General features: G+C 45.0%; 1 protein-coding gene across 7 annotated transcripts; it reads left to right on the forward strand.

Annotated features, from left to right (window-relative positions):
- The first annotated feature begins 15339 nt into the window (after positions 1-15339).
- On the forward strand, positions 15340-24182 carry LOC129840647 (autophagy-related protein 9A-like). 7 transcript variants are annotated; one of them, XM_055908673.1, is made up of 21 exons: positions 15340-15566; positions 15899-16027; positions 16490-16528; positions 16738-16898; positions 16989-17032; positions 17314-17378; positions 17625-17774; positions 17938-18079; positions 18189-18329; positions 18469-18589; positions 18723-18898; positions 18981-19103; positions 19277-19464; positions 19549-19702; positions 19957-20136; positions 20361-20567; positions 20732-20952; positions 21043-21160; positions 21342-21630; positions 21744-21886; positions 21970-24182. In XM_055908673.1, exons 4-21 carry the CDS (start codon positions 16793-16795, stop codon positions 21976-21978), a joined length of 2577 nt encoding a protein of 858 aa, XP_055764648.1. In that variant the 5' UTR covers positions 15340-15566; positions 15899-16027; positions 16490-16528; positions 16738-16792; the 3' UTR covers positions 21979-24182. The 7 variants fall into 7 exon arrangements, with proteins under 7 accessions (XP_055764648.1, XP_055764649.1, XP_055764644.1 ...); XM_055908674.1 differs by having other exon boundaries at positions 16495-16528; XM_055908669.1 differs by having other exon boundaries at positions 15899-16593.
- The last annotated feature ends 2053 nt before the right edge of the window (positions 24183-26235 follow it).

A 26235-nucleotide genomic window follows, 5' to 3' on the forward strand; every position in this document is an offset into this window, starting at 1 on the left:
ACTTTCTCTCTCTACCACGTTCTTTATCTTTTCTGTCTAGATACACATTTATAACTGTCTGAAATAAGAGACAAAAAGAGAGAGGACACCTACAGGCTATTCATCTGAGAGAGTGAGCACAGAGACAGAGAGAGATAGAGGGAAAACTATCCAACTCTGGTTCTGGAAAGCTACCCGAGTGCAGGGTTTCATTCCAGCCCTGCAGAAACACACCTGATTCAGCTAATTATGGTCCAGACAGAGAGAAGACCTGGATCAGTGGAATATTTGAATCAGGTGTGTTTGTGATGCGCAAAAACAAAAGCTTACTTATTGTGAGGCTCTGGATGAGAGCATCTGCTAAATGACTCAAATGTCTGTGACTGGTGCGAATTAGCCAGTGGAGAGTAAAGCTTGTATCAGATCAGTTATAAGAAACAGCATCTTCAGATTGGAACATTATATGGTCACACATTTTCAAGAAGTGGAAACTTTCCGTTGACAGTTGAGAAGAAGCAAGAGGCAGGCCTATGATGCAGCCAGGGTTCATGAAGCACCAGTTGTATGTGGTTCTGCCCCCATCAATCTGAGATGTTTTCACCCATGATAGACCTTCACCACTGCATTCTGCTCTGACATGTCAGGCCCTCCACGATTCTGTGGAAAAGATGAGGAGATATTCAATCAATCAAGTTTATTTTATATAGCCCTTCGTACATCAGCTAATATCTCGAAGTGCTGTACAGAAACCCAGCCTAAAACCCCAAACAGCTAGTAATGCAGGTGTAGAAGCACGGTGGCTAGGAAAAACTCCCTAGAAAGGCCAAAACCTAGGAAGAAACCTAGAGAGGAACCAGGCTATGAGGGGTGGCCAGTCCTCTTCTGGCTGTGCCGAGTTGAGATTATAACAGAACTATGCCAAGATGTTCAAAAATGTTCATAAGTGACAAGCATGGTCAAATAATAATCATGAATAATTTTCAGTTGGCTTTTCATAGCCGATCATTAAGAGTTGAAAAACAACAGGTCTGGGACAGGTGGCGGTTCCATAACCGCAGGCAGAACAGTTGAAACTGGAATAGCAGCAAGGCCAGGCGGACTGGGGACAGCAAGGAGTCACCACGCCCGGTAGTCCCGACGTATGGTCGTAGGGCTCAGGTCCTCCGAGAGAAAGAAAGAGAGAAGGAGAAAATTAGAGAGAGCCAAGATTTTCAAAATGTTCATAAATGACAAGCATGGTCAAATAATAATCAGGAATAAATCTCAGTTGGCTTTTCATAGCCGATCATTAAGAGTTGAAAACAGCAGGTCTGGGACAGGTAGGGGTTCCGTAACCGCAAGCAGAACAGTTGAAACTGGAATAGCAGCAAGGCCAGGCGGACTGGGGACAGCAAGAAGTCATCATGCCCGGTAGTCCTGACGTATGGTCCTAGGGCTCAGGTTCTCAGAGAGAGAGAAAGAAAGAGAGAACGAGAGAATTAGAGAGAGCATACTTAAATTCACACAGGACACTGGATAAGACAGGAGAAGTACTCCAGGTATAACCAACTGACCCTAGCCCCCCGACACAAACTACTGCAGCATAAATACTGGAGGCTGAGACAGGAGCGGTCAGGAGACACTGTGGCCCCATCCGAAGATACCCCCGGACAGGGCCAAACAGGAAGGATATAACCCCACCCACTTTGCCAAAGCACAGCCCCCGCACCACTAGAGGGATATCTTCAACCACCAACTTACAATCCTGAGACAAGGCCGAGTATAGCCAACAAAGATCTCCACCACAGCACAAACCAAGGGGGGGCGCCAACCCAGACAGGAAGATCACGTCAGTAACTCAACCCACTCAAGTGACGCACCCCTCCTAGGGACGGCATGAAAGAGCACCAGTAAGCCAGTGACTCAGCCCCTGTAATAGGGTTAGAGGCAGAGAATCCCAGTGGAGAGAGGGGGACCGGCCAGGCAGAGACAGCAAGGGCGGTTCGTTGCTCCAGAGCCTTTCCGTTCACCTTCACACTCCTGGGCCAGACTACACTCAATCATATGACCTACTGAAGAGATAAGTCTTCAGTAAAGACTTAAAGGTTGAGACCGAGTCTGCGTCTCTCACATGGGTAGGCAGACTGTTCCATAAAAATGGAGATCTATAGGAGAAAGCCCTGCCTCCCGCTGTTTGCTTAGAAATTCTAGGGACAATTAGGAGGCCTGCGTCTTGTGACCGTAGCGTACGTATTGGTATGTACGGCAGGACCAACTCTGAAAGATAGGTAGGAGCAAGCCCATGTAACGCTTTATAGGTTAACAGTAAAACCTTGAAATCAGCCCTTGCCTTAACAGGAAGCCAGTGTAGGGAAGCTAGCACTGGAGTAATATGATCAAATTTCTTGGTTCTAGTCATGATTCTAGCAGCCGTATTTAGCACTAACTGAAGTTTATTTAGTGCTTTATCCGGGTAGCTGGAAAGTAGAGCATTGCAGTAGTCTAACCTAGAAGTAACAAATGCATGGATTAATTTTTCTGCATCATTTTTGGACAGAAAATTTCTGATTTTTGTAATGTTACGTAGATGGAAAAAAGCTGTCCTTGAAACAGTCTTGATATGTTCGTCAAAAGAGAGATCAGGGTGAAGAGTAACGCCGAGGTCCTTCACAGTTTTATTCGAGACGACTTTACAACCATCAAGATGAATTGTCAGATTTAACAGAAGATCTCTTTGTTTCTTGGGACCTAGAACAAGCATCTCTGTTTTGTCCGAGTTTAAAAGTAGAACGTTTTCAGCCATCCACTTCCTTATGTCTGAAACACAGGCTTCTAGCGAGGGCAATTTTGGGGCTTCACCATGTTTCATTGAAATGTACAGCTGTGTGTCATCCGCATAACAGTGAAAGTTAACATTATGTTTTCGAATAACATCCCCAAGAGGTAAAATATTTAGTGAAAACAATAGTGGTCCTAAAATGGAACCTTGAGGAACACCGAAATGCACAGTTGATTTGTCAGAGGACAAACCATTCACAGAGACAAACTGATATCTTTCCGACAGGTAAGATCTAAACCAGGCCAGAACTGGTCCGTGTAGACCAATTTGGGTTTCCAGTCTCTCCAAAAGAATGTGGTGATCGATGGTGTCAAAGGCAGCACTAAGGTCTAGTAGCACGAGAACAGATGCAGAGCCTCGGTCTGACGCCATTAAAAGATAATTTACCACCTTCACAAGTGCACTCTCAGTGCTATGATGGGGTCTAAAACCAGACTGAAGCATTTCGTATACATTGTTTGTCTTCAGAAAGGCAGTGAGTTGCTGCGCAACAGCTTTTTCTAAAATTTTTGAGAGGACTGGAAGATTCGATATAGGCCGATAGTTCTTTATATTTTCCGGGTCAAGGTTTGGCTTTTTCAAGAGAGGCTTTATCACTGCCACTTTTAGTGAGTTTGGTACACATCCGGTGGATAGAGAGCTGTTTATTATGTTCAACATAGGAGGGCCAAGCACAGGAAGCAGCTCTTTCAGCAGTTTAGTAGGAATAGGATCCAGTATGCAGCTTGAAGGTTTATAGGCCATGATAATTTTCATCATTGTGTCAAGAGATATAGTACTAAAACACTTAAGTGTCTCTCCCGATCCCAGGCCCTGGCAGAGCTGTGCAGATCCAGGACAGCTAAGCCCTGGAGGAATACGCAGATTCAAAGAGGAGTCCGTAATTTGCTTTCTAATGGTCATGATCATTTCCTCAAAGAAGTTCATGAATTTATTACTGCTGAAGTGAAAGCCATCCTCTCTTGGGGAATGCTGCTTTTTAGTTAGCTTTGCAACAGTATCAAAAAGAAATTTTGGATTGTTCTTATTTTCCTCGATTAAGTTGGAAAAGTAGGATGATCGAGCAGCAGTGAGGGCTCTTCGGTACTGCACGGTACTGTCTTTCCAAGCTAGTCGGAAGACTTCCAGTTTGGTGTGGCGCCATTTCCATTCCAATTTCCTGGAAGCTTGCTTCAAAGCTCGGGTATTTTCTGTATACCAGGGAGCTAGTTTCTTATGACAAATGTTTTTCGTTTTTAGGGGTGCAACTGCATCTAGGGTATTGCGCAAGGTTAAATTGAGTTCCTCAGTTAAGTGGTTAACTGATTTTTGTCCTCTGACGTCCTTGGGTAGGCAGAAGGAGTCTGGAAGGGCATCAAGGAATTTTTGTGTTGTCTGAGAATTTATAGCACGACTTTTGATGCTCCTTGGTTGGGGTCTGAGCAGATTATTTGTTGCGATTGCAAACGTAATAAAATGGTGGTCCGATAGTCCAGGATTATGTGGAAAAACATTAAGATGTACAACATTTATTCCATGGGACAAAACTAGGTCCAGAGTATGACTGTGGCAGTGAGTAGGTCCAGAGACAGGTTGGACAAAACCCACTGAGTTGATGATGGCTCCAAAAGACTTTTGGAGTGGGTCTGTGGACTTCTCCATATGAATATTAAAATCACCAAAAATTAGAATATGATCTGCTATGACTACAAGGTCTGATAGGTATTCAGGGAACTCAGAGAGGAACGCTGTATATGGCCCAGGAGGCCTGTAAACAGTAGCTATAAAAAAGTGATTGAGTAGGCTGCATAGATTTCATGACTAGAAGCTCAAAAGACGAAAACGTCATTTTTTTTTTTGTAAATTGAAATTTGCTATCGTAAATGTTAGCAACACCTCCGCCTTTGCGGGATGCACGGGGGATATGGTCACTAGTGTAACCAGGAGGTGAGGCCTCATTTAACACAGTAAATTCATCAGGCTTAAGCCATGTTTCAGTCAGGCCAATCACATCAAGATTATGATCAGTGATTAGTTCATTGACTATGACTGCCTTTGAAGTGAGGGATCTAACATTAAGTAACCCTATTTTTAGATGTGAGGTATCATGATCTCTTTCAATAATGGCAGGAATGGAGGAGGTCTTTATCCTAATAAGATTGCTAAGGCGAACACCGTCATGTTTAGTTTTGCCCAACCTAGGTCGAGGCACAGACACAGTCTCAATGGGTATGGCTGAGCTGACTACACTGACTATGCTAGTGGCAGACTCCACTAAGCTGGCAGGTTGGCTAACAGCCTGCTGCCTGGCCTGCACCCTATTTCATTGTGGGGCTAGAGGAGTTAGAGCCCTATCTATGTTGGTAGATAAGATGAGAGCACCCCTCCAGCTAGGATGGAGTCCGTCACTCCTCAGCAGGTCAGGCTTGGTCCTGTTTGTGGGTGAGTCCCAGAAAGAGGGCCAATTATCTACAAATTCTATCTTTTGGGAGGGGCAGAAAACAGTTTTCAACCAGCAATTGAGTGCTGAGACTCTGCTGTAGAGCTCGTCACTCCCCCTAACTGGGAGGGGGCCAGAGACAATTACTCGATGCCGACACATCTTTCTAGCTGATTTACACGCTGAAGCTATGTTGCACTTGGTGACCTCTGACTGTTTCATCCTAACATCGTTGGTGCCGACGTGAATAACAATATCTCTATACTCTCTACACTCGCCAGATTTAGCTTTAGCCAGCACCATCTTTAGATTAGCCTTAACGTTGGTAGCCCTGCCCCCTGGTAAACAGTGTATGATCGCTGGGTGATTCGTTTTAAGTCTAATACTGCGGGTAATGGAGTCGCCAATGACTAGGGTTTTCAATTTGTCAGAGCTAATGGTTGGAGCCTTCGGCGTCTCAGACCCCGTAGCGGGAGGAGTAGAGACAAGAGAAGACTCAGCATCAGACTCCGACTCGCTACATAATGGGGAGAACCGGTTGAAAGTTTCTGTCGGCTGAATGAGCGACACCAGTTGAGCATTCCTACAGCATTTCCCTCCATAAGCCATGAGAAAGTTGTCCGGCTGCCGGGACTGTGCGGGGGGGGTTATACTAACGTTACTATCTGTACTTACTGGTGGCACAGACGCTGTTTCTTCCTTTCCTACACTGAAATTACCCTTGCCTAACGATTGCGTTTGAAGCTGGGCTTTTAGCACAGCTATCCTCGCCGCAAGGCGATCGTTCTCCTGTATATTATGAGTACAGCGACTGCAATTAGAAGACATCATGTTAATGTTACTACTTAGCTTTGGCTGTTGAAGGTGCTGACGAACCATGTCCAGATAAAGCGTCCGGAGTGAAAAAGTTGAATGAGGGGAAAAAAGTTGCGATGGAAAAACTAAAAATATAAACGGTAATTAAAAAGAAAAAAAAACAAAACGTAAAGTTGTCAGCTAGCAAAGTAAAGTTGCCAGCAAAAGGGTTCAGCATCACGGGGTCGCCATTATTGCAACATTGAGGCATAAGATAACTGACCAAAAGCAGATATAAGGAGACTGGTTCGCCACAACACATCAAATCAAATATTATTTGTCACATGTGCCGAATACAACAGGTGTAGACCTTACAGTGAAATGCTTACTTAACCCTTAACCAACAATACAGTTTTAAGAATTAAAATAAATAAATAAATGAATAAGGAACAACAATAAAATAACAGTAGCGAGGCTATATACCTGGGCTTCTGGTACAGAGTCAATGTGCGGGGGCACCGGTTAGTCGAGGTAATTGAGGTAATATGTACATGTAGGTAAAGTGACTATGCACGGATGATAAACAGAGAGTAGCAGCAGCATAAAAATTGGGAGTCAGGGTGGGGACAATGCAAATAGTCTGGGTAGCCATTTGATTAACTGTTCAAGAGTCTTATGGCTTGGGGGTAGAAGCTGTTAAGAAGTCTTTTTGACATAGACTTGGCGCTCCAGTGCCGCTTGCCATGCGGTAACAGAGAGAACAGACTATGACTAGGTTCGCTGGAGTCCTTGGCAATATTTGGGGCCTTCCTCTGACACTGCCTGGTATAGAGGTCCTGGATGGCAGGAAGTTTGGCCCCAGTGATGTACTGGGCCATACGCACTGCCCTCTGTAGTGCAATTGCGTTTGAAGGCAGAGTAGTTGCCATACCATCTGGTGATGCAACCAGTCAGGATGCTCTCGATGGTTCAGCTGTAAACTTTTTGAGGATCTGAGGACCCATGCCAAATCTTTTCAGTCTCCTGAGGGGGAATAGGTGTTGTCGTGCCCTCTTCACGACTGTCTTGGTGTGTTTGGACCATGATAGTTTGTTGGTGATGTGGACACCAAGGAACTTGAAGCTCTCAACCTGCTCCACTACGTCCCCGTCGATGAGAATGGGGGCGTGCTCGGTCCTCCTTTTCCTGTAGTCCACAATCATCTCCTTTGTCTTGATCACATTGAGGGAAAGGTTGTTGTCCTGGTGTAACAGTATAACTTTAAACCGTCCCCTCGCCCCGACACGGGCGCGAACCAGGGACCCTCTGCACACATCAACAACAGTCACCCACGAAGCGTCGTTACCCATCGCTCCACAAAAGCCGCTGCCCTTTCAGAGCAAGGGGCAACACTACATCTAGGTTTCAGAGCAAGTGACGTAACTGATTGAAACGCTACTAGCGCGTACCCGCTAACTAGCTAGCCATTTCACATCCGTTACACTGGCACCATACGGCTGTCTCGTCGTTGTCAGTGATCAGGCCTACCACTACTGTGTCGTCTGCAAACTTAATGATGGTGTTGGAGTTGTGCTTGACCATGCAGTTATGGGTGAACAGGGAGTTGTCACGCCCTGACCTTAGTTATCTTTGTTTTCTTTATTATTTTGGTTAGGTCAGGGTGTGACATGGGGGATGTATGTGTTTTGTCTTGTCTAGGGCTTTTGTATGTTTATGTGGTGTTTACTAGTCTAGGTGTTTGTATGTCTATGGTTGCCTAGATTGGTTCTCAATTAGAGGCAGCTGTTTATCGTTGTCTCTGATTAGGAACCATATTTAGGCAGCCATATTCCGTTGGGTATTTCGTGGGTTATTGTCTATGTATTTGTTGCTTGTGTCTGCACTTTATATATATAGCTTCACGTTCGTTTTGTTGTTTTGATTAGTTTGTTTAAGTGTTCTTCGTTTCGTTATTAATAAATAGAAGAATGTATTCGTATCACGCTGCGCCTTGGTCCTCCTCTCTTCCTCCATACGACGAACGTGACAGGAGTACAGGAGGGGACTGAGCACGCACCACAGAGGGGCCCCTGTGTTGGTCTCCAAGGTGGAGTGGTGCCTCGGAGAAGATCAATCCCACTGTCATAGGGTCGGTGCGGCGACAGCGAAGTGGCCCGGGCATTCCTGAACACCTCCCGGAGGTCCTGGTACTCCGCACGAATGATGGAAAGAAGTCCCGGAACAGGCTGCACTGACTTCAGGCAGTGGGCGTGGCAGAATAGATTCCAGCCCATGATGGCACCGGCAGACCAGTCAATGAGGGAGTTGTGTCGCTGGAGCCAGGAGAACCCCAACACCACGGGAACCTGAGGAGACTTAATGAGCAGGAACTGGATCGTCTCGCTGTGGTTCCCTGACACATGTAGGTTGATAGGGGTGGTATTGTGGGTGAACCGGCCAATGGAGCGCCCGTCCAGTGCTCTAATGTCCATGGGAATGGAGAGGGGCTGAGTGGGGATATCCAGCTCGGAAGCCAGGGTAGCGTCCATAAAGCTCTCATCAGCCCCAGAGTCGATGAGTACCCGGAGAGATTTCGACGGGTTCCCCCAAAGCAACATGGCATGAAAAAGAATGTGAGGAAGGGGAGAGGAAATGCTCTTCGTATGACCCACCGGAGTACTCGCTCCTACCGGTGAGCCTGATCTTTTAGTGGACAGGTGGAGATGAAATGACCAGTAGTCCCGCAATACAGGCAACTCTTAGTGTGAAGCCTGTATAGCCCTTCAGCAGGAGACAGTCTCGCTCTGCCTGGTTGCATGGGCTTAGGAAGAGGTGCATCGTCAGTCTTCGGAGGCTCTCGTGGGAACTCGGGGAGCCTCGGGAACTTCCAGGATACCCCGGGGGCGAAGTGGAATCAACTCTCCTGTCCTTCCTTCGTTCCCGTAGTCGTCACAAAGACAGGTAAAACATATCAGGGTGTGACACGAAGGACTGCAGCCAAGATGCAGGGGCAGCAGAATAGCAGGGTGGAAGAGGAGAGTGAAGAGAAAGGACAGTGAAGTGTAAAAGGGTTAGTGGACTACTGTAGCTTTTTTCCCCTCACTTATTCACTAGGTTTAAAGTGCATATTCAGGTTATTTTGTTACTTTTATCAGCTATAGGCTAGTATTTACTATTTCTGTGCGTAACAAAGCTAATGGAATTGTGTAAGGCAGCTAGCTTTTTGTGTTCTAAAAGGCACAAAAATATAATTAAAGTATCTCCAAAGCAACTTGTATAGCGGCTTTAAGTCTTTGGAAGTTGTAAATATTTTCTTAATGTGAATATTTGATATGTCTTGACGGAAGTAGTTACAAATTTTGTTTTTTGCTCAATGCTTGTGCTTATTCAAAGAAATAAATACGAAGTTTAAAAGATTTTTATTTCTTTCATGACGAAGATGCAATCAGCCAATTGGGCTTCAGTCAGAGAATAGATGAATATTGCATTATGCTAGTTTATTTCATTCCAGTGAAATTGTATTTCCTGGTTGCTCTGATCTTGAGTCAAACATGTTCTTATATTTTCTCCTCAGCTTCCTCTCTCTCCTAGAAACAAACCCCAGATAAAGTTACAATAATCATGAAAAGATAAGCTTTAGCCCTTCATCCTTGATATGACAGTTGTATGTGTAACAGTAAATTGATTTTCCCCCCACACACAACACTGACCTTCATCCCACCTCTGCCCACCATTCATTATTTCATTACCCCCTGACTCAAACATCAAGGCCAGAAAATGTATTTCACTAACTCATCCCCCCACTATCACACAAACATATTACTCAAAACCCTCTGACACAAAGCAACTTGAATACCGTGTAGTGTTTGCATTTATATGTATACAGTTATGCATGTGTTAGTGCATCTGCATGAGTATGTGCGTTAGTCTGGTTCTTTAACATCTGCTCTGGTCTTGCAGGGAGGCAGAGGGGGAGGGAAGGGGGAGAGGGTATTTAGGGGAATACAGTAGGAGAAGGGGGGGGGGGGGGGGCGATCTAATTAAGAATCCCATGAGAGATTACTTCATCCTGGATACCCCCTATCACCACAGGGGACTCCCCCCCACAACACACACACGCACACCAATGACAGCATGTCTTCTGACTAAATTATCTGGCGTGGCGACCTCCTGGCTCCCTACAGACAGAGAGGTAATTTAATCAGCTATACCCCCTTCAGCCGTGCATGCACATATGCGCACACACACACACACGGACACAGCTTTGTTAGGCAAGTCAGCCCATTCATACATCTGTAAACAACAATGACAGTGAAACTGTACAAAAGCCCTCAGAGTGGAGCAGCAAACTGCTGAGATGGACTTGATGAGGCAAGTTGATTTCACCTGTTGACACTCTCATGCAATGACACACCTGTCACTAATTATCAGGACCGCTCATTCACACTTCTATTTTGTATTTAAAGCCTGTCAAGCCATTTATCAGTTTATTTCCAGTTGTGTGTCCTAGTTAAAAGTTGTTTTTGTTTTTTCTATTTTTAATATTTGAGATGTATTGGTTTAATAGGTTTATCCTTATCACCTTTTATGTTATGTAAAAATGTATGTTTATTTACCAGAGTGCTGTCCTATTTCTGTTCTTTGGATTATATACGAAGATCCAGGACCCGATTTAAGTTTCTATGAGGTGGAGTGGAGCACGTTCATCTTTTCATGTTATGTAACCTGCTATTGACATCTCCTTTTGTTACAGAACCACACACACACGCCGACCTTTGCCATGTCCAACCGCCAGTCCTAAATAAATAGGTAAACTTTGGCAATGTGTCTCTGCCGTCTGTTTGCTCTCTGACTAGAGCAGAGTACCCATGGTGACATCTATCCCACTCCAATTCGCATACCGTCCCAACAGACCCACAGTGACCGTACATACATATCCCAACCAGAAGCCATGAATTAAAGGCAACATCCGCATCGAGCTAAAGGCTAGAGCTGCCTCTTTCAAGGAGCGGGAGACTAATCCGGACACTTATAAGAAATCCCGCTATGCCCTCAGACAAACCATCAAACAAGCAAAGTGTCAAAATAGGATTAAGATTGAATCCTACTACACTGGCTCTGATGCTCGTCGGATGTGGCAGGGCTTGAAAACTATTATGGACTACAAAGGGAAACCCAAACGCAAGCTGCCCAGTGATGTGAGCCTACCAGACGAGCTAAATGCCTTTTATGCTCGCTTCGAGTCAAGCAACACTGAAGCATGCACGAGGGCACCAGCTGTTCTGGATGACTGTGTGATAACGCTCTCGGTAGCCAATGTGAACAAAACCTTTAAACAGGTCAACATTCACAAAGCCGCTAGGCCAGACGGATTACCAGGACGTGTACTCAAAGCATGCGCGGACCAACTAGCAAGTATCTCCACTGACATTTTCAAACTCTCCCTGACCGAGTCTGTAATACCTACATGTTTCAAGCAGACCACCATAGTCCCTGTGCCCAAGGAAGCGAAGGTAACCTGCCTAAATGATTACCGCCCCGTGGCACTCACGTCGGTAGCCATGAAGTGCTTTGAAAGGCTGGTCATGGCTCACATCAACAGCATCCTCCCGGACGTCCTAGACCCACTCCAATTCGCATACCGCCCCAACAGATCCACAGATGACACAATCTCAATCGCACTCCACACTGCCCTTTCCCACCTGGACAAAAGGAACACCTATGTGAAAATGCTGTTCATTGACTACAGCTCAGCGTTCAACACCATAGTGCCCTCAAAGCTCATCACTAAGCTAAGGACTCTGAGATTAAACGCCTTCCTCTGCAACTGGGTCCTGGACTTCCTGATGGGATCCTGGTCTTCCTGATGTGCCGCCCCCCAGGTGTTGCGGGTAGACAACAAATCCCTCACACTGACCCGCAACACTGGGGCCCCTCAGGGGTGCGCGCTTAGTCCCCTCCTGTACTCCCTGTTCACCCACGACTGCGTGGCTGCACACAACTCCAACACCATCAAGTTTGCCGACGACACAACGGTGGTAGGCCTGATCACCGACGATGATGAGACGGCCTACAGGGAGGTCAGAGATCTGGCAGTGTGGTGCCAGGACAACAACCTTTCCCTCACCGTCAGCAAGATAAATTAGCTGATCACCGAGCACTTTAAGTTCCTCGGTGTCCACATCACTAAGGAATTATCATGGTGCGCACACACCAACACAGTCATGAAGAGGGCACGACAATACCTCTTCCCTCTCAGGAGGCTGAAAAGATGTGGCATGGGCAGCTGCACCATTGAGAGCATCTTGACTGGCTGCATCACCGCTTGGTATAGCAACTGCTTGGCATCTGACCGCAAGGCCTTACAGAGGGTAGTGTGTACGGCCTAGTACATCACTGGGGCCAAGCTCCCTGCCATTCAGGACCTCTATACCAGGTGGCGTCAGAGTCCGTAACGAAGCATCTCACTGTTAGTCTACAGCTGTTGTTTACAAAGCATGTGTTAAATAACATGTGATTTGATCCAACCAGTTACTGATCTTGGGTTGGTTGACCTATTTTTCAGAAACATACTGTTAATTTGTCAGTACACTGCATTTAAGGTTGTTTTACACACTGAGGGTTGTGTTGTGGACAGAAGGTGATACCCATTGGACTATTGCCATATCATCATATTAGCATCTCAGTATCAACTAGGGGTTGTTGTCAGAATAGATGTGTGTGTATATAAGCTGTACAGTCGTGGCCAAAAGTTTTGAGAATGACACAAATATAATTTTTCACAAAGTCTGCTGCCTCAGTTTGTATGATGGCAATTTGCATATACTACAGAATGTTATGAAGAGTGATCAGATGAATTGCAATTAATTGCAAAGTCCCTCTTTGCCATGCAACTGAACTGAATCCCCCAAAAACATTTCCACTGCATTTCAGCCCTGCCACAAAAGGACCAGCTGACATCATGTCAGTGATTCTCTCGTTAACACAGGTGTGAGTGTTGACGAGGACAAGGCTGGAGATCACTCTGTTATGCTGATTGAGTTCGAATAACAGACCGGAAGCTTCAAAAGGAGGGTGGTGCTTGGAATCATTGTTCTTCCTCTGTCCAACCATGGTTACCTGCAAGGAAACACGTGCCGTCATCATTGCTTTGCACAAAAAGGGCTTCACAGGCAAGCATATTGCTGCCAGTAAGATTGCACCTAAATCAACCATTTATCGGATCATCAAGAACTTCAAGGAGAGCCGTTCAATTGTTGTGAAGAAGGCTTCAGGGTGCCTAAGACAGTCCAGCAAGCGCCAGGACCGTCTCCTAAAGTTGATTCAGCTGCGGGATCGGGGCACCACCAGTACAGAGCTTGCTCAGGAATGGCAGCAGGCAGGTGTGAGTGCATCTGCATGCACAGTGAGGCAAAGAATTTTGGAGGATGGCCTGGTGTCAAGAAGGGCAGCAAAGAAGCCACTTCTCTCCAGGAAAAACATCAGGGACAGACTGATATTCTGCAAAAGGTACAGGGATTGGACTGCTGAGGACTGGGGTACAGTCATTTTCTCTGCTGAATCCGCTTTCCGATTGTTTGGGGCATCCGGAAAAAAGCTTGTCCGGAGAAGACAAGGTGAGCGCTACCATCAGTCCTGTGTCATGCCAGCAGTAAAGCATCCTGAGACCATTCATGTGTGGGGTTGCTTCTCAGCCAATGGAGTGGGCTCACTCACAATTTTGCCAAAGAACACAGCCATGAATAAAGACATCCTCCAAGAGCAACTTCTCCCAACCATCCAGGAACAGTTTGGTGACAAAAAATGCCTTTTCCAGCATGATGGAGCACCTTGCCATACGGCAAAAGTGATAACTAAGTGGCTCGGGGAACAAAACATCGATATGTTGGATCCATGGCCAGGAAACTCCCCAGACCTTAATCCCATTTAGAACTTGTGGTCAATCCTCAAGAGGCAGGTGGACAAACGAAAACCCACAAATTCTGACAAACTCCAAGCATTGATTATGCAAGAATGGGCTGCCATCAGTCAGGATGTGGCCCAGAAGTTAATTGACAGCATGCCAGGGCGGATTGCAGAGGTCTTGAAAAAGAAGGGTCAACACCGCAAATATTGACTCTTTGCATCAACTTCATGTAATTGTCAATAAAAGCCTTTGACACTGTTGCAATGCTTGTAATTATACTTCAATATTCCATAGTAACATCTGACAAAAATATCTAAAGACACTGAAGCAGCAAACTTTGTGGAAATTAATATTTGTGTCATTCTCAAAACTTTTGGCCACGACTGTACACTTCTCGAAAAAAGGATTCTTCGGCTGTCCCTATAAGACGACCCTTTTTGGTTCCAGGTAGAACTCTTTTCGGGTTCCATGTGAAGGGTTCTACATGGACCTCAAACGGGTTCTACCTGATTCCAAAAGGGTTCTTCTACCTGGAACCAAAAAGGGACAGCTGAAGAACCCTTTTAGATTCTGGATACCACTTTTATTTCTTAAGAGTGTAGTGTTTCTGTCTTGGACAGACTTTATCAGATTATCCTAAATGAATCCTAATCCTAATCGCACCAGACGTAATAGCCCTACTCACTATAATGATTAGATTACACAAGCCTGCGCACACACGCGTACAAAGATAGACTGCGAGAGAAAGGGGGTAGAGGGTGAGACAGAGAGCGAGGTGGGGAGAATGAAAGGATAAAACAGATGGCCAAGTAATGTTCTTACATATTCAACACACAGGTGGCCATTAGAGTTAACAGACACACAGAACAAAAGGCCAGCTGTCACTCCAGCGGCCCACAGTCACATTATGAATATTCTCATCCACACACTCCACAATGTCTATATGGCTTGTTTGAGAACAAACAACTTGGTTAATAGCAGATACATGTAATTGTGAGTCTAATCGACTTCATCATTACTGTAAGGCACAGCCAATGTAACTTCAAACTTTAGCAATAGGTTGGGTTTATAGCCCAACCCAGAGGTGAGCTTCAGAATAGCAGCACCCCGAATGTGTCAATGTTGTTGTAATACCATAAATGTCCACTAGGGGGAGGTATATATCATATAGACTTTAATTAAAAATTACTTTAATTAAAGATGACTGTACATTCAATTCATCATTGACGTTTTCTCGTCGTCAGGAATGACATGTAGTCTAGATACTTTTGAGTTTTAGATGACGATATTTGAGATTGCTTTTATATTTAATTCAAAACACGGAGGAATATCATAACTGACCATTGACCAAAACCTGCATGTCATACCCCTGTATGAGCTCAAAGGGCGTGTCATGAAAGCTGAAGCAGGAGTTTTGGGAGTCCGCCTCTTTGGGAGTCTGCCTCTGTCTATGACTGGCTGTTTTCTTCCCCGTTTGGGAAAATCACTCTTCTGATTGGCTAAACCAGGTATCCATCAGCCATGACAGGCATTGGTGTACATAATGTGTTTCAGAAATGAAACCAAATTTCGCCTCTGACTCAAAAATAAACAGGAAAACAAAGCCTAGACGTCTTCTATAAACAAGGGCTCGGCAATTCTCGTTGACGATCAGTCCACCTGCGTCAAAGGTAGGCTGAGACCGGATAACATTTTCAACAGACTATTAGTCTAGTGCAGTAAAATATAGAGCTAAATCCTTGTGATGTTTTTGTAGATCTGTCATAAATATGCAGCTTTCTCCAACAATAGCATTCTGCCAATATTCTGAGAACCAAATCATCTTGACGGTTTCGGTTCATCCTAGGGTAGCACATCTCTGCCTACACTTTACCGGGCTGCCTAGCTAACGTTACAGTTTTTTTATTTTTTAAATCACGGCTATATTGTAAGCAGTGAGATCGGCTTATCGTTACAATTTCATGATTTTAGAATTGTAATGTCCCATGTTCTCTTTCTGTAGGGTGAAATTTAAGCGGCAATCCCTTTACGTGTAATAATCCTGGAATGGAGCTAAACTATGCTTGGTCAACAAAGGTGGGCTATTTTCTTGTTTGTAGGCCTAAATACGCGTAGCCGAATAATTTTCCAGGTAAGCTATTTGCTGAATACATGAAGATGCAACAATATTTCCACTTATATGTAGATTATAGCATAGGAGGAGGCTGGCTGCGTGTACCTCGGCATTGTTGCCTTTCAAAAGGCCAGCAGCACAAGGAACGCTTATGTTTATAAGTTAAAATCAGAGCCATAGGCTCTACGTAAAACAGTAGGATATTTGTAGGCTGTAATGTGGTTTAAAACGCTCTCTGTCTCAATATCCGTGGTTGTGATTCCGCTGGAGTCGCAGAGCACATTTCGCAACACTGTCCATTGTGTCAGCAGCGTTTTCCCAGGGACATGTCTATATTGGCGTACATGATTAACGTAGGCAGTTTTATGCTAGGCAAACTGTGGAACTTTTGTAATATTATGGCTTATTATTTGCTGCAAGAATTGTTTTTGTGTACCCAAATCCACACCTGTCAGTTGTCTGTCTGTCGTGTCTTTCAAGCATAGCCACGTCCATGTTCCAGTGATGGATGGAGCACAGGTGTGGTTTGGCTTCCTTTCCTCGCCTCCTCTCCTTTATCTACTTTCATGTGAGGAGCTGGATAGGTGAACGTCTGAAAGAGGCTCCCTCTGTTACTCAATCCAGTGCAGATGAGGGAAGAGAAAGACACATGGTTTTTGTAATACAGCCTATCTGTGGAGTTATGGCACTGATCTCTCTATCTCTCTCACCCTTTCTGTGGTCCACAGGTCCAATCAGTAGCTAGGGGCTTGATTGCTGAAGGTAACTGAAGCGGTGGTTACCATGGCGGCACACTTTGACACAGAGTACCAGCGCCTAGAGGCTTCATACAGCGACTCTCCACCCGGAGAGGAGAACCTACTGGTGCACATACCTGATGGAAACAAGTGTAAAGTTCTTTAGTAGACCCCCCCCCCCCCCCCCCCCCACACACACACACACACACTAACCTGTTTTTGTTATTAACTGTTCTCTGCAGCCCCGTGGCACCACATAGAGAATTTGGACCTGTTCTTCCAGAGGATATCCTTTTACCCCTCTGTGGCTCTGTACTCCCGGATCATTCACTACTACAACTACCCCGGGGGTTATTTTAAGACCGGGATAGTCAACACCTTCCCGGGAGAAGAATAGAATCAGGTGTGTAAGAGCAGGGCTGGAATAAAAGCCTGCACGCCCAGTAGCTCTCCAGGAGGAGGAATGTTGAGCTGGTGACCTGAGTTAATACTATAGCTGACTAGACTTTCATTATAAGAGGACACATGCTACTTGTATGTCATCATCTGATCCTTGACCCCTGACACGTCTATAACCTGCACCAGAAGAATGGCTTCACCTGTATGCTGCTGGGAGAGGTCTTTGAGCTGGTGTAAGTACACAGTTTGTGTGTGTGTGTGTGTGTGTGTGTGTGTGTGTGTGTGTGTGTGTGTGTGTGTGTGTGTGTGTGTGTGTGTGTGTGTGTGTGTGTGTGTGTGTGTGTGTGTGTGTGTGTGTGTGTGTGTGTGTGTGTGTGTGTGTGTGTGTGTCTTCTATGTGGTCCATGTCGGTGTCCTGAGGGGTTGTTTTTAATTTTCCTCTCTCTCTCTCCTCTTTCCCCCTTTCTCCCCCTCTGTAGTCAGTTGCTGTTTGTGGTAGGGTTCACCGTCTTCTTGGCTAACTGTGTGGACTATGACATTCTGTTCGCTAACAAGTTTGTCAACCACACCGACTCCTCCAAAGTCACTCTGCCTGACGCCTTCCTGCCTGTGGACGTCTGCAGTGCAAGGTAAGGCTTATAAACACTTCATAAATGTTTTATAAATGCATTATAAACAATTTATTAACACATCCTTTGCACTCAAGTTAATAAGGAATGCTAGAAAATGTCCTTACTGATTTTTGTTTTCCCACCGGTATCTATGACAATCTGCTTGTTGTTTTCCCGCCAGTATCCGTGACAACGTGACAGTGATGTTTGTGTTGATGATATCTGGAGTGTTCTGGCTGCATCGCCTCATCAAGTTCATATACAACGTCTGCTGCTACTGGGAGATACGCTCCTTTTACACCAACGCACTCAAGATGAGCATGGTGTGTGGTGTGTCTGTCTGCGTGTCTTGAACCAACTGGTTTAACTACTGATCTTCACCCCTCCCCCTCTCATCCTCCTTGTCTCCCCCTTCTCCTCCCCCCACTCTAGGCAGAGCTGCCATACTTCACATGGCAGGAGGTTCAGGCCCGGATCGTTGAGATCCAGAAGGAACACCAGATCTGTATCCACAAGAAAGAACTCACAGAACTGGACATATACCACCGTATCCTGCGCTTCAAAAACTACATGGTGTGTGTGTGTGTGCACTCACGTGTATTTGTGCTCGTGTCAGAGTACATCTTATTTACCATTCCTCGCTTGTACCCCTACTACTGAACCACCTGTCAATCAAAAACAACACCACCTAAACCCCTTTATCTTCCTCCAGGTTGCCATGGTAAATAAGTCCCTCCTTCCTGTGCGTTTCCGCCCGCCACTGCTCGGGGAGAGTGTGTTTTACACCCGCGGCCTCAAGTACAACTTTGAACTCATCCTCTTCTGGGGGCCAGGTTGGTGTGTGTGTTTTGGAGTTTGTGCTTGGTACACCTTGTTTGGTACACTTTTCACCTCTCTGTCTCTCTCGCTCTCTCTGTGTCTCTGGCTCTCTCTGTGTCTCTCTCTCTCTCGGCCCCGCCTTCCCAGGCTCTCTGTTTGAGAGTGAGTGGAGTTTGAAGCCGCAGTATAAGAGAGGTGGTAACAGGTTGGAGCTGGCAGACAAACTGGCATCACGTATACTGTGGATCGGCATCGCTAACCTCTTACTCTGTCCTGTCGTACTGGTCTGGCAAATACTGTATGCCTTCTTCAGCTATACAGAGGTAGGGACACACACACACCGCTGTGCTCCGTTATAGAGGTGTAGGAGATACTGTAAAGCTAATTTATTGTGTGTGTGTGTAGGTGATAAAGCGTGAGCCAGGTAGTTTGGGAGCGAGGTGTTGGTCTCTGTACGGTCGATGTTACTTTCGCCACTTCAATGAGCTCGACCACGAACTGATGTCACGGCTCAGCAAGGGCTACAAAGTAGGACTGAACACACACACACACACACACACACACACACACACACACACACACACACACACACATAGAAGGTGTGTAAGGTCATTATTGATGAACTGATTATTGTCTGTTGCTGTCAGTGGTGGCTAAAATGTCAGATTTTCTTCACTTCCGTGCGTGTGTCCCACCTCCAGGCGTCCTCTAGGTATATGAACTGCTTCCTGTCCTCGTTGCTGACGGTGGTGGCTAAGAACGTGGCGTTTTTTGCTGGCTCCCTATTGGCTGTCCTCATTGCTCTGACCATCTACGACGAAGACGTCCTCGCCGTGGAACACGTCCTGTCATCCATCACCCTGCTGGGAGTGTGTATCACTGTCTGCAGGTGTGTGTGTGTGTGTGTCTGTCTGTGTGCTACGTCATTTTGAAGGGTTTAGTACATTCTTTCACATTCTCCCTCCCTCCTCAGGTCTTTTATCCCAGATAAACACCTGGTTTACTGTCCAGAGCAGCTGCTCAGGGTGATTCTGGCTCACATCCACTACATGCCAGACCACTGGCAGGGCAACGCTCATCGCTACGAGACACGAGACCAGTTCTCACAGCTCTTCCAGTACAAGGCTGTGAGTAGCACTATAGTCATAACCTTTTCCACTCTTTTTATAAAGCAGGAACTTATCAATCATTTCTGAAGCACATGGCATATTCTTCTCTACCTGGCCAGAGCCTGTATTCACAAAACATCTCAGATTAGAAGTGCTGGTCTAGGATCAGTGTTCCCTTTTTAAGGTCGCAATGAAGTACGATTATATGTACAGGGGGGGACCTGATCCTAGATCAGCATTCAGGTGTTTTAACCTTTCCTCTGCCTGTCCAGGTGTTTATCCTAGAGGAGCTGATCAGCCCCCTGGTGACTCCCTTCATCTTGATCTTCAGTCTGAGGAGGAAGTCTCTGGAGATCATTGACTTCTTCAGGAACTTCACCGTGGAGGTGGTAGGGGTGGGAGATACCTGCTCCTTCGCTCAGATGGACATCAGACAGCACGGACACCCCGCGGTGAGAGACACACACACACACACACACACACACACGACTCATACGTACACACACACACACACACACACACACACACACACACACACACACACACACACACACACACACACACACACACACACAGATGGGCAATGCATAAATATTGACTCTCTTTCCCCCTCTCTCTCACCCTTTCCTGTCCCTAACTCCTTCCTTCTCTCCTTTCTCTTACTTCCTCCCTCCAGTGGATGTCTGAGGGGAAGACAGAGGCATCTATTTACCAACAGGCGGAGGATGGAAAGACTGAGCTTTCCCTGATGCATTTTGCCATCACCAACCCCCAGTGGCAGCCCCCCACTGAGACCACTCACTTCATCAGCCAGCTGAAGGAGAGAGTACAGAGAGAGGCTACAGGAGACAGACACACTCTCACCTCACTGTCAGAGTCAGCGGTAGGGAGGCAGACAGACATGCCAATACATACATTGACACTTCAATTTTGATCTCAAGTTTAACATTGTATACATTTCTGAGTTTTTTGTTTACACTGATATTTAAGGTAAAAATCTAATTATCTGTCTCTCTGTGTGTGTGTGTGTCTCTCTCTCTCGCGCAGCCAAGGAGTCTGATAGCTAACTTCCTGGCAGGTCCCCCCTCATTGGCCTCTCTTCATCTGGGGCAGGACGGCTTCTTGACCAATCACGGGGCGGTGGGTGTTAGCGACGGGGCGTCAGCCTTGCGCTCCCTCTCAGTCAGCAGCATGAGGGGCAGCTGTAGCTCCGCCCATAGGTCAGCCGGACACGCTTCTTCTGCAAGCAGAGCCATGGCGGGATCAAGGTAAAGCCCACACTCCTCCCACAACTAATCAAGCAATCTATCAACTAACCGTCAATCAACTAACTCTCTTTCTCCCCCCCCCCCCCCCAGTACTGATGCTCGAACTGCTAGTTCAGGCAGTAGTGTGTGGGAAGGTCAACTGACAAGTCTTGTCCTATCAGAATACGCCTCCACGGAGATGAGCATCCACACACTCTATATACATGAGGTCTGTCTATCTGTGTCTGGATGGATGGTTTTAAACATTTTGCAATAAAGAGCATCAAAAGTAAATGCGTCTCTCCCCCTTCCCTTCCCTCCCCTCTCTCTCCCACTTCCTCTTTCTCCCTCTTCTTCCCTCCTTCTCCCCTCCCTCCTTCCTCTCTCCCCCTCTCCCTCCCTCTATGTAGCTCCATAAGCAGCAGTCTGGAGGGGAGTTGTCCCGGCACACCTGGCACAGGCAGGACAGTGACGACAGTAGTGACAGCATCACCGAGGAGGGGGGTTCAGGGTCAGGGAACACTAACCTCCGAAACCCCATCCCCCGCTCACACACCTTCCCTATCTCCACCCCTATCTCCACCCCTGGCCCTATCCCCAGCTCTAACTCGGGCCCTAACCCTGACCGAGGTACCACTCCGGGACAGGAAGTGGCACCACTCCAGAGCAACAGCCAGCGTCGCTACGGGGGGAACACGAGTAACCATGACAACCATGAAAAATAATACTCTCATTCCCTAATATGTAATGATATTGAAGATGACTGATATGGATCATACTGATATCACTGTGTGTGTGTGTCACTCCTCCAGACTCTGTCGGCCCTGGGGGCAGAGTGGTGAGTTCGGCGCGTGTGCCCATGGGGGGTTGGGCAGAGGAGGGACGAGGAGGCCGACACCCCGACACTGTACCTGAGGAGGGCTCAGAGGACGACATGCCTCCCAACATACACAAGGTGTTTACAAAATCACACACACACACACACACAGGTCTTGTTTCTGTGTATGGGGTTCCATATCATTGTTTCCCTCTCCTCAGGTGACGTAACTGACCAGGGAGACCCCACCCCCCCTCCTTCGCAAACAAACCACACATCCTCATCCTACCAGAGAAGAACTTCCTGCTCATCTGTGAACTTTTGACCATGGCTTCACCTTTGACCCCAGGTGGTTAGACCTGTGGGATAGCAGAATGCCGTGTTATTCACTCTGGGCTAGAGAAAAACAATCGAGTAACAGTGTGAAGATTACAAGGACTTCTTCTTGACACCCTCTGTGGATGACACTTCAGCCAATCAAGTGACGGTGGTTGATGACTTCATCATAACTGACAGCATAGAAACCGTATCATATTTGTTGGCTTTTATAGTTGCCTTCTAGACACTAATCTAAGGCCAGCTTTATGGTTTGTCGCCATAATGGTTAAGGTTAGGATTTAGGGAGGATAAACTGATCATATCTGTGCCTAAGGGCAACGTCTATCCAGAGATTACTTTTTCTTCTTGCATTCGTTTGCAAATCACGTGTGGGTGTAAACTGCAATTAATGTACATTTTTAAAGATAACAGACAAGTTTGTCATTTTTTTAAATTCTTTGTTTTTTCTATTTGTGCTGCTTATATTTATTGCACTTTCAGAGAAAAATGGTGGTGTGTGTGTGTGTATATATATATATATATATATATATATATATATATATATATATATATATATATATATATATATATATATATATATATATATATATATATATATATATATATATATATATATGCACATGTGTGTGTGTGTGACGTGACATGACAGGAGAGCGGACCTCCACCAAAGTATGACTGCATTGGCACGAGGAATCCTTTTGGGTTTGGGTGGTAGATTGGGTGATAGTGTTGTACAAAGATCTCATAGACATGAAGCAGGCACTATAGTAGGCACTATACACCGTGTGCGTAGACATACTGTTGTAATTCAAATCAGGACATTGGACTATTCTAAGTATACCATTGAGGTGTAGATAGTTAATAAATAGAGATATACAATAAACACATCATAGTTATTGTTTTTGTTTCATACAAACACTATTTAATTAAAGAAAGCAAACTTACCAGGCTGGTTGGAACATGTAACTTCAGCCTCTTCAGTGCCATATTTAAGCGCTTAAAGCAGCAAACCACAGTTGAAATGATAACGCACCCCCTATCACTGTTTCAGTAAATGGTTGAAGGATGGGGCTGGAGAAATGTAACCACTCAAAATCCTAGACGGAGCTGTGGATGCAAGGACTTACCATCCATTCTGTTTTAACCATGTTTTGAGGCTATACAGTGTTTGTTTACATTTACAAATGTATATTTTGGCTTCTGATGGGGTGTGACAGTGGAACTAAGCTCATGGTGCATTTATAAGTTCTACTCTCCAAGAATCAATGGGTTTATATCCAAGATGGATTTAAGTCCAAAAAATGTATATAGTAACTGCAGATTGCCCCTTTAAGCACAACCATCCCATAACTATACAGCAATGAACCTTCAATCGACACTAACAGCTGGATAGAATAGTCAGCATCAGGCCAACTGCATGTTTTTTCTGCCCAACTGTCTGGGGAAGAAAGAGAATGCACCTTATTGACTTTTATTAAATCCAAAGGATGTCACTTATCATTGTTAGTATATTAATTTCGATCAGTTCATATTTGTATGACTTTATTTTAACCAGGGCTTGTGCCACCTTCAGAGAGTTGAGGTTGAGATGCATGGTGATTTACAGGTGATTGTTTTTTGTTGTTCACACTGATTCTGGACTCACAAGTAGACTAGCCTGGTCCCAGATCTGTTTTAAGTGCTGTATAACCAGCCCAATATGGTCGACCATACAGCACTAACAGATCTGGGACCAGGCTAAAGATGACAGATGCTTTCAATAGATACTGTCAGAGACTACAGCTGGGTATTCATTTCTAGAAGGCAAGCTCTGCAGCGCTGCTCGCTTTATTGATTGATATATTAATGTAATTGAGTGGCCAGCCAGAGAGTCCAATCTGAATCAGATCCTGGGTAAAAATAGAAGGCAGACCTGGAGGAATGGATTTGCATAATGTAAAGGGTCTCCTGGGACACAGTGGTACAAGTTTAACAAGGTACTAGGATGCCTGAGCTGACACATATAGCCTATCTGTTTTTGTTTTTATAGATTGTCCTGTAAATTGCCATTTTGTACAGTTGTAAATCATCAATAAAAATGTATTTAATAACTTTATGTAATTCAAGTGTTGTATGTACGGGATACACATGGTATACACCGTCCAATGAAATGCTTACTTCTAATAAATATAAGAATACGAACATAAAGTAAATGGCTCAGTAGAATAGAATAAACATTTTAACATAAGTATAGAGCAGTTTTTTTTTGGGGGGGGGGGGGCTATTCAATGAAAACAGAAACTTTAGAAAGTGGGGGAAAACGCCCCTGTCTATGGGGCAAAATGCACCCGAAGATGAATGTGTTCAAATCAATTGTATATGTTTTATTGTGCCATTTTTTTTGTAATGGACTCTTAAAAGCTAAAGTCTAGGTATCTTATTTTAATTAAATAAATCAAATATCGGAAAACAAAATGGCATTGCACATCTCACTATTAATATCCTCACAATAACCAGGTTTCCATCCGACCTTTTTATGCTAGTAAAGTACATAAATGTCATGACAGGCCTGATTGAAACAACATTTTCCCGTTATCTTTCCAAATGTCGACAACATAAAATAGGCTAGACAAGGTGAGATCTTTTTATATTTTTCGGTAAAATGAATTATGCAAAAAATGTCTGTGGAAACTCTTTAATTCGCAAATATTGATATAATAGGCATGATATTTAAGTAAACTTGGAGTCACGCGATGACATGTGGGGTCCTCCCACTACGACTCATCCGGCAGGCATGCAGTTTATTTACGGATTTAGTGTACTATACGGATTAAATAAATTATGATGAACTTCACAGGGTAGTGAAAAGTGCAAGGTGATGAGATTGATGCTGGTGAGATTATAATCGATGCTTGGCTGCCGTTTGACAAATAAAAATAATCTTGCTCTTTTGTCCATAATAATAATATCATCATGTAATCATGTAGGCCAGGGATGGGAAACTCCAGTCCTTGGGGGCCGATAGTGGTGTCACATTTCCCCCCATCCCTAGCAAACACAGCTGATTCAACTAATTGCATTCTAAACTGAATATCATGATTAGTTGATTATTGGAGTCAGGTGTGTTAGCTGGGGCTTAAACAAAAGTGTGACACCAACGAATTTTTTATTATTTTTTTATTTCACTTTTATTTAACCAGGTAGGCCAGTTGAGAACAAGTTCTCGATATACAACTGCGACCTGGCCAAGATAAAGCAAACCAGTGCGACAAAAACAATAACACAGAGTTACATATGGGACAAACAAACGTACAGTCAAAATCTATGTACAGTGTGTGCAAACGTAGTAAGATTAGGGAGGTAAGGTAATAAATAGGCCATAGATGCGAAAATAATTACAATTTAGTATTAACACTGGAGTGATAGATGTTTTTTTAAATTTTATTTCACCTTTATTTAACCAGGTAGGCTAGTTGAGAACAAGTTTTCATTTTCAACTGCGACCTGGCCAAGATAAAGCATAGCAGTGTGAACAGGGTTACACATGGAGTAAACAATAAACAAGTCAATAACACAGTAGGGGGAAAAAATGAGTCTATATACATTGTGTGCAAAAGGCATGAGGAGGTAGGCAATAAATAGGCCATAGGAGCGAATAATTACACTTTAGCAGATTAATACTGGAGTGATAAATCATCAGATGATCATGTGCAAGTAGAGATACTGGTGTGCAAAAGAGCAGAAAAGTAAATAAATAAAAACAGTAAGGGGATGAGGTAGGTAAATTGGGTGGGCTGTTTACAGATGGACAATGTACAGCTGCAGCGATCGGTTAGCTGCTCAGATAGCAGATGTTTAAAGTTGGTGAGGGAAATAAAAGTCTCCAACTTCAGCGATTTTTGCAATTCGTTCCAGTCACAGGCAGCAGAGAACTGGAAGGAAAGGCGGCCAAATGAGGTGTTGGCTTTTGGGATGATCAGTGAGATATACCTGCTGGAGCACATGCTACGGGTGGGTGTTGTTATCGTGACCAGTGAACTGAGATAAGGCGGAGCTTTACCTAGCATGGACTTATAGATGACCTGGAGCCAGTGGGTCTGGCGACGAATATGTAGTGAGGGCCAGCCGACTAGAGCATACAGGTCGCAGTGGTGGGTGGTATAAGGTGT

The sequence above is a fragment of the Salvelinus fontinalis genome, chromosome 41, assembly GCF_029448725.1.
Source record: "Salvelinus fontinalis isolate EN_2023a chromosome 41, ASM2944872v1, whole genome shotgun sequence".
In the NCBI taxonomy this organism is placed as follows: Eukaryota; Metazoa; Chordata; class Actinopteri; order Salmoniformes; family Salmonidae; genus Salvelinus; species Salvelinus fontinalis.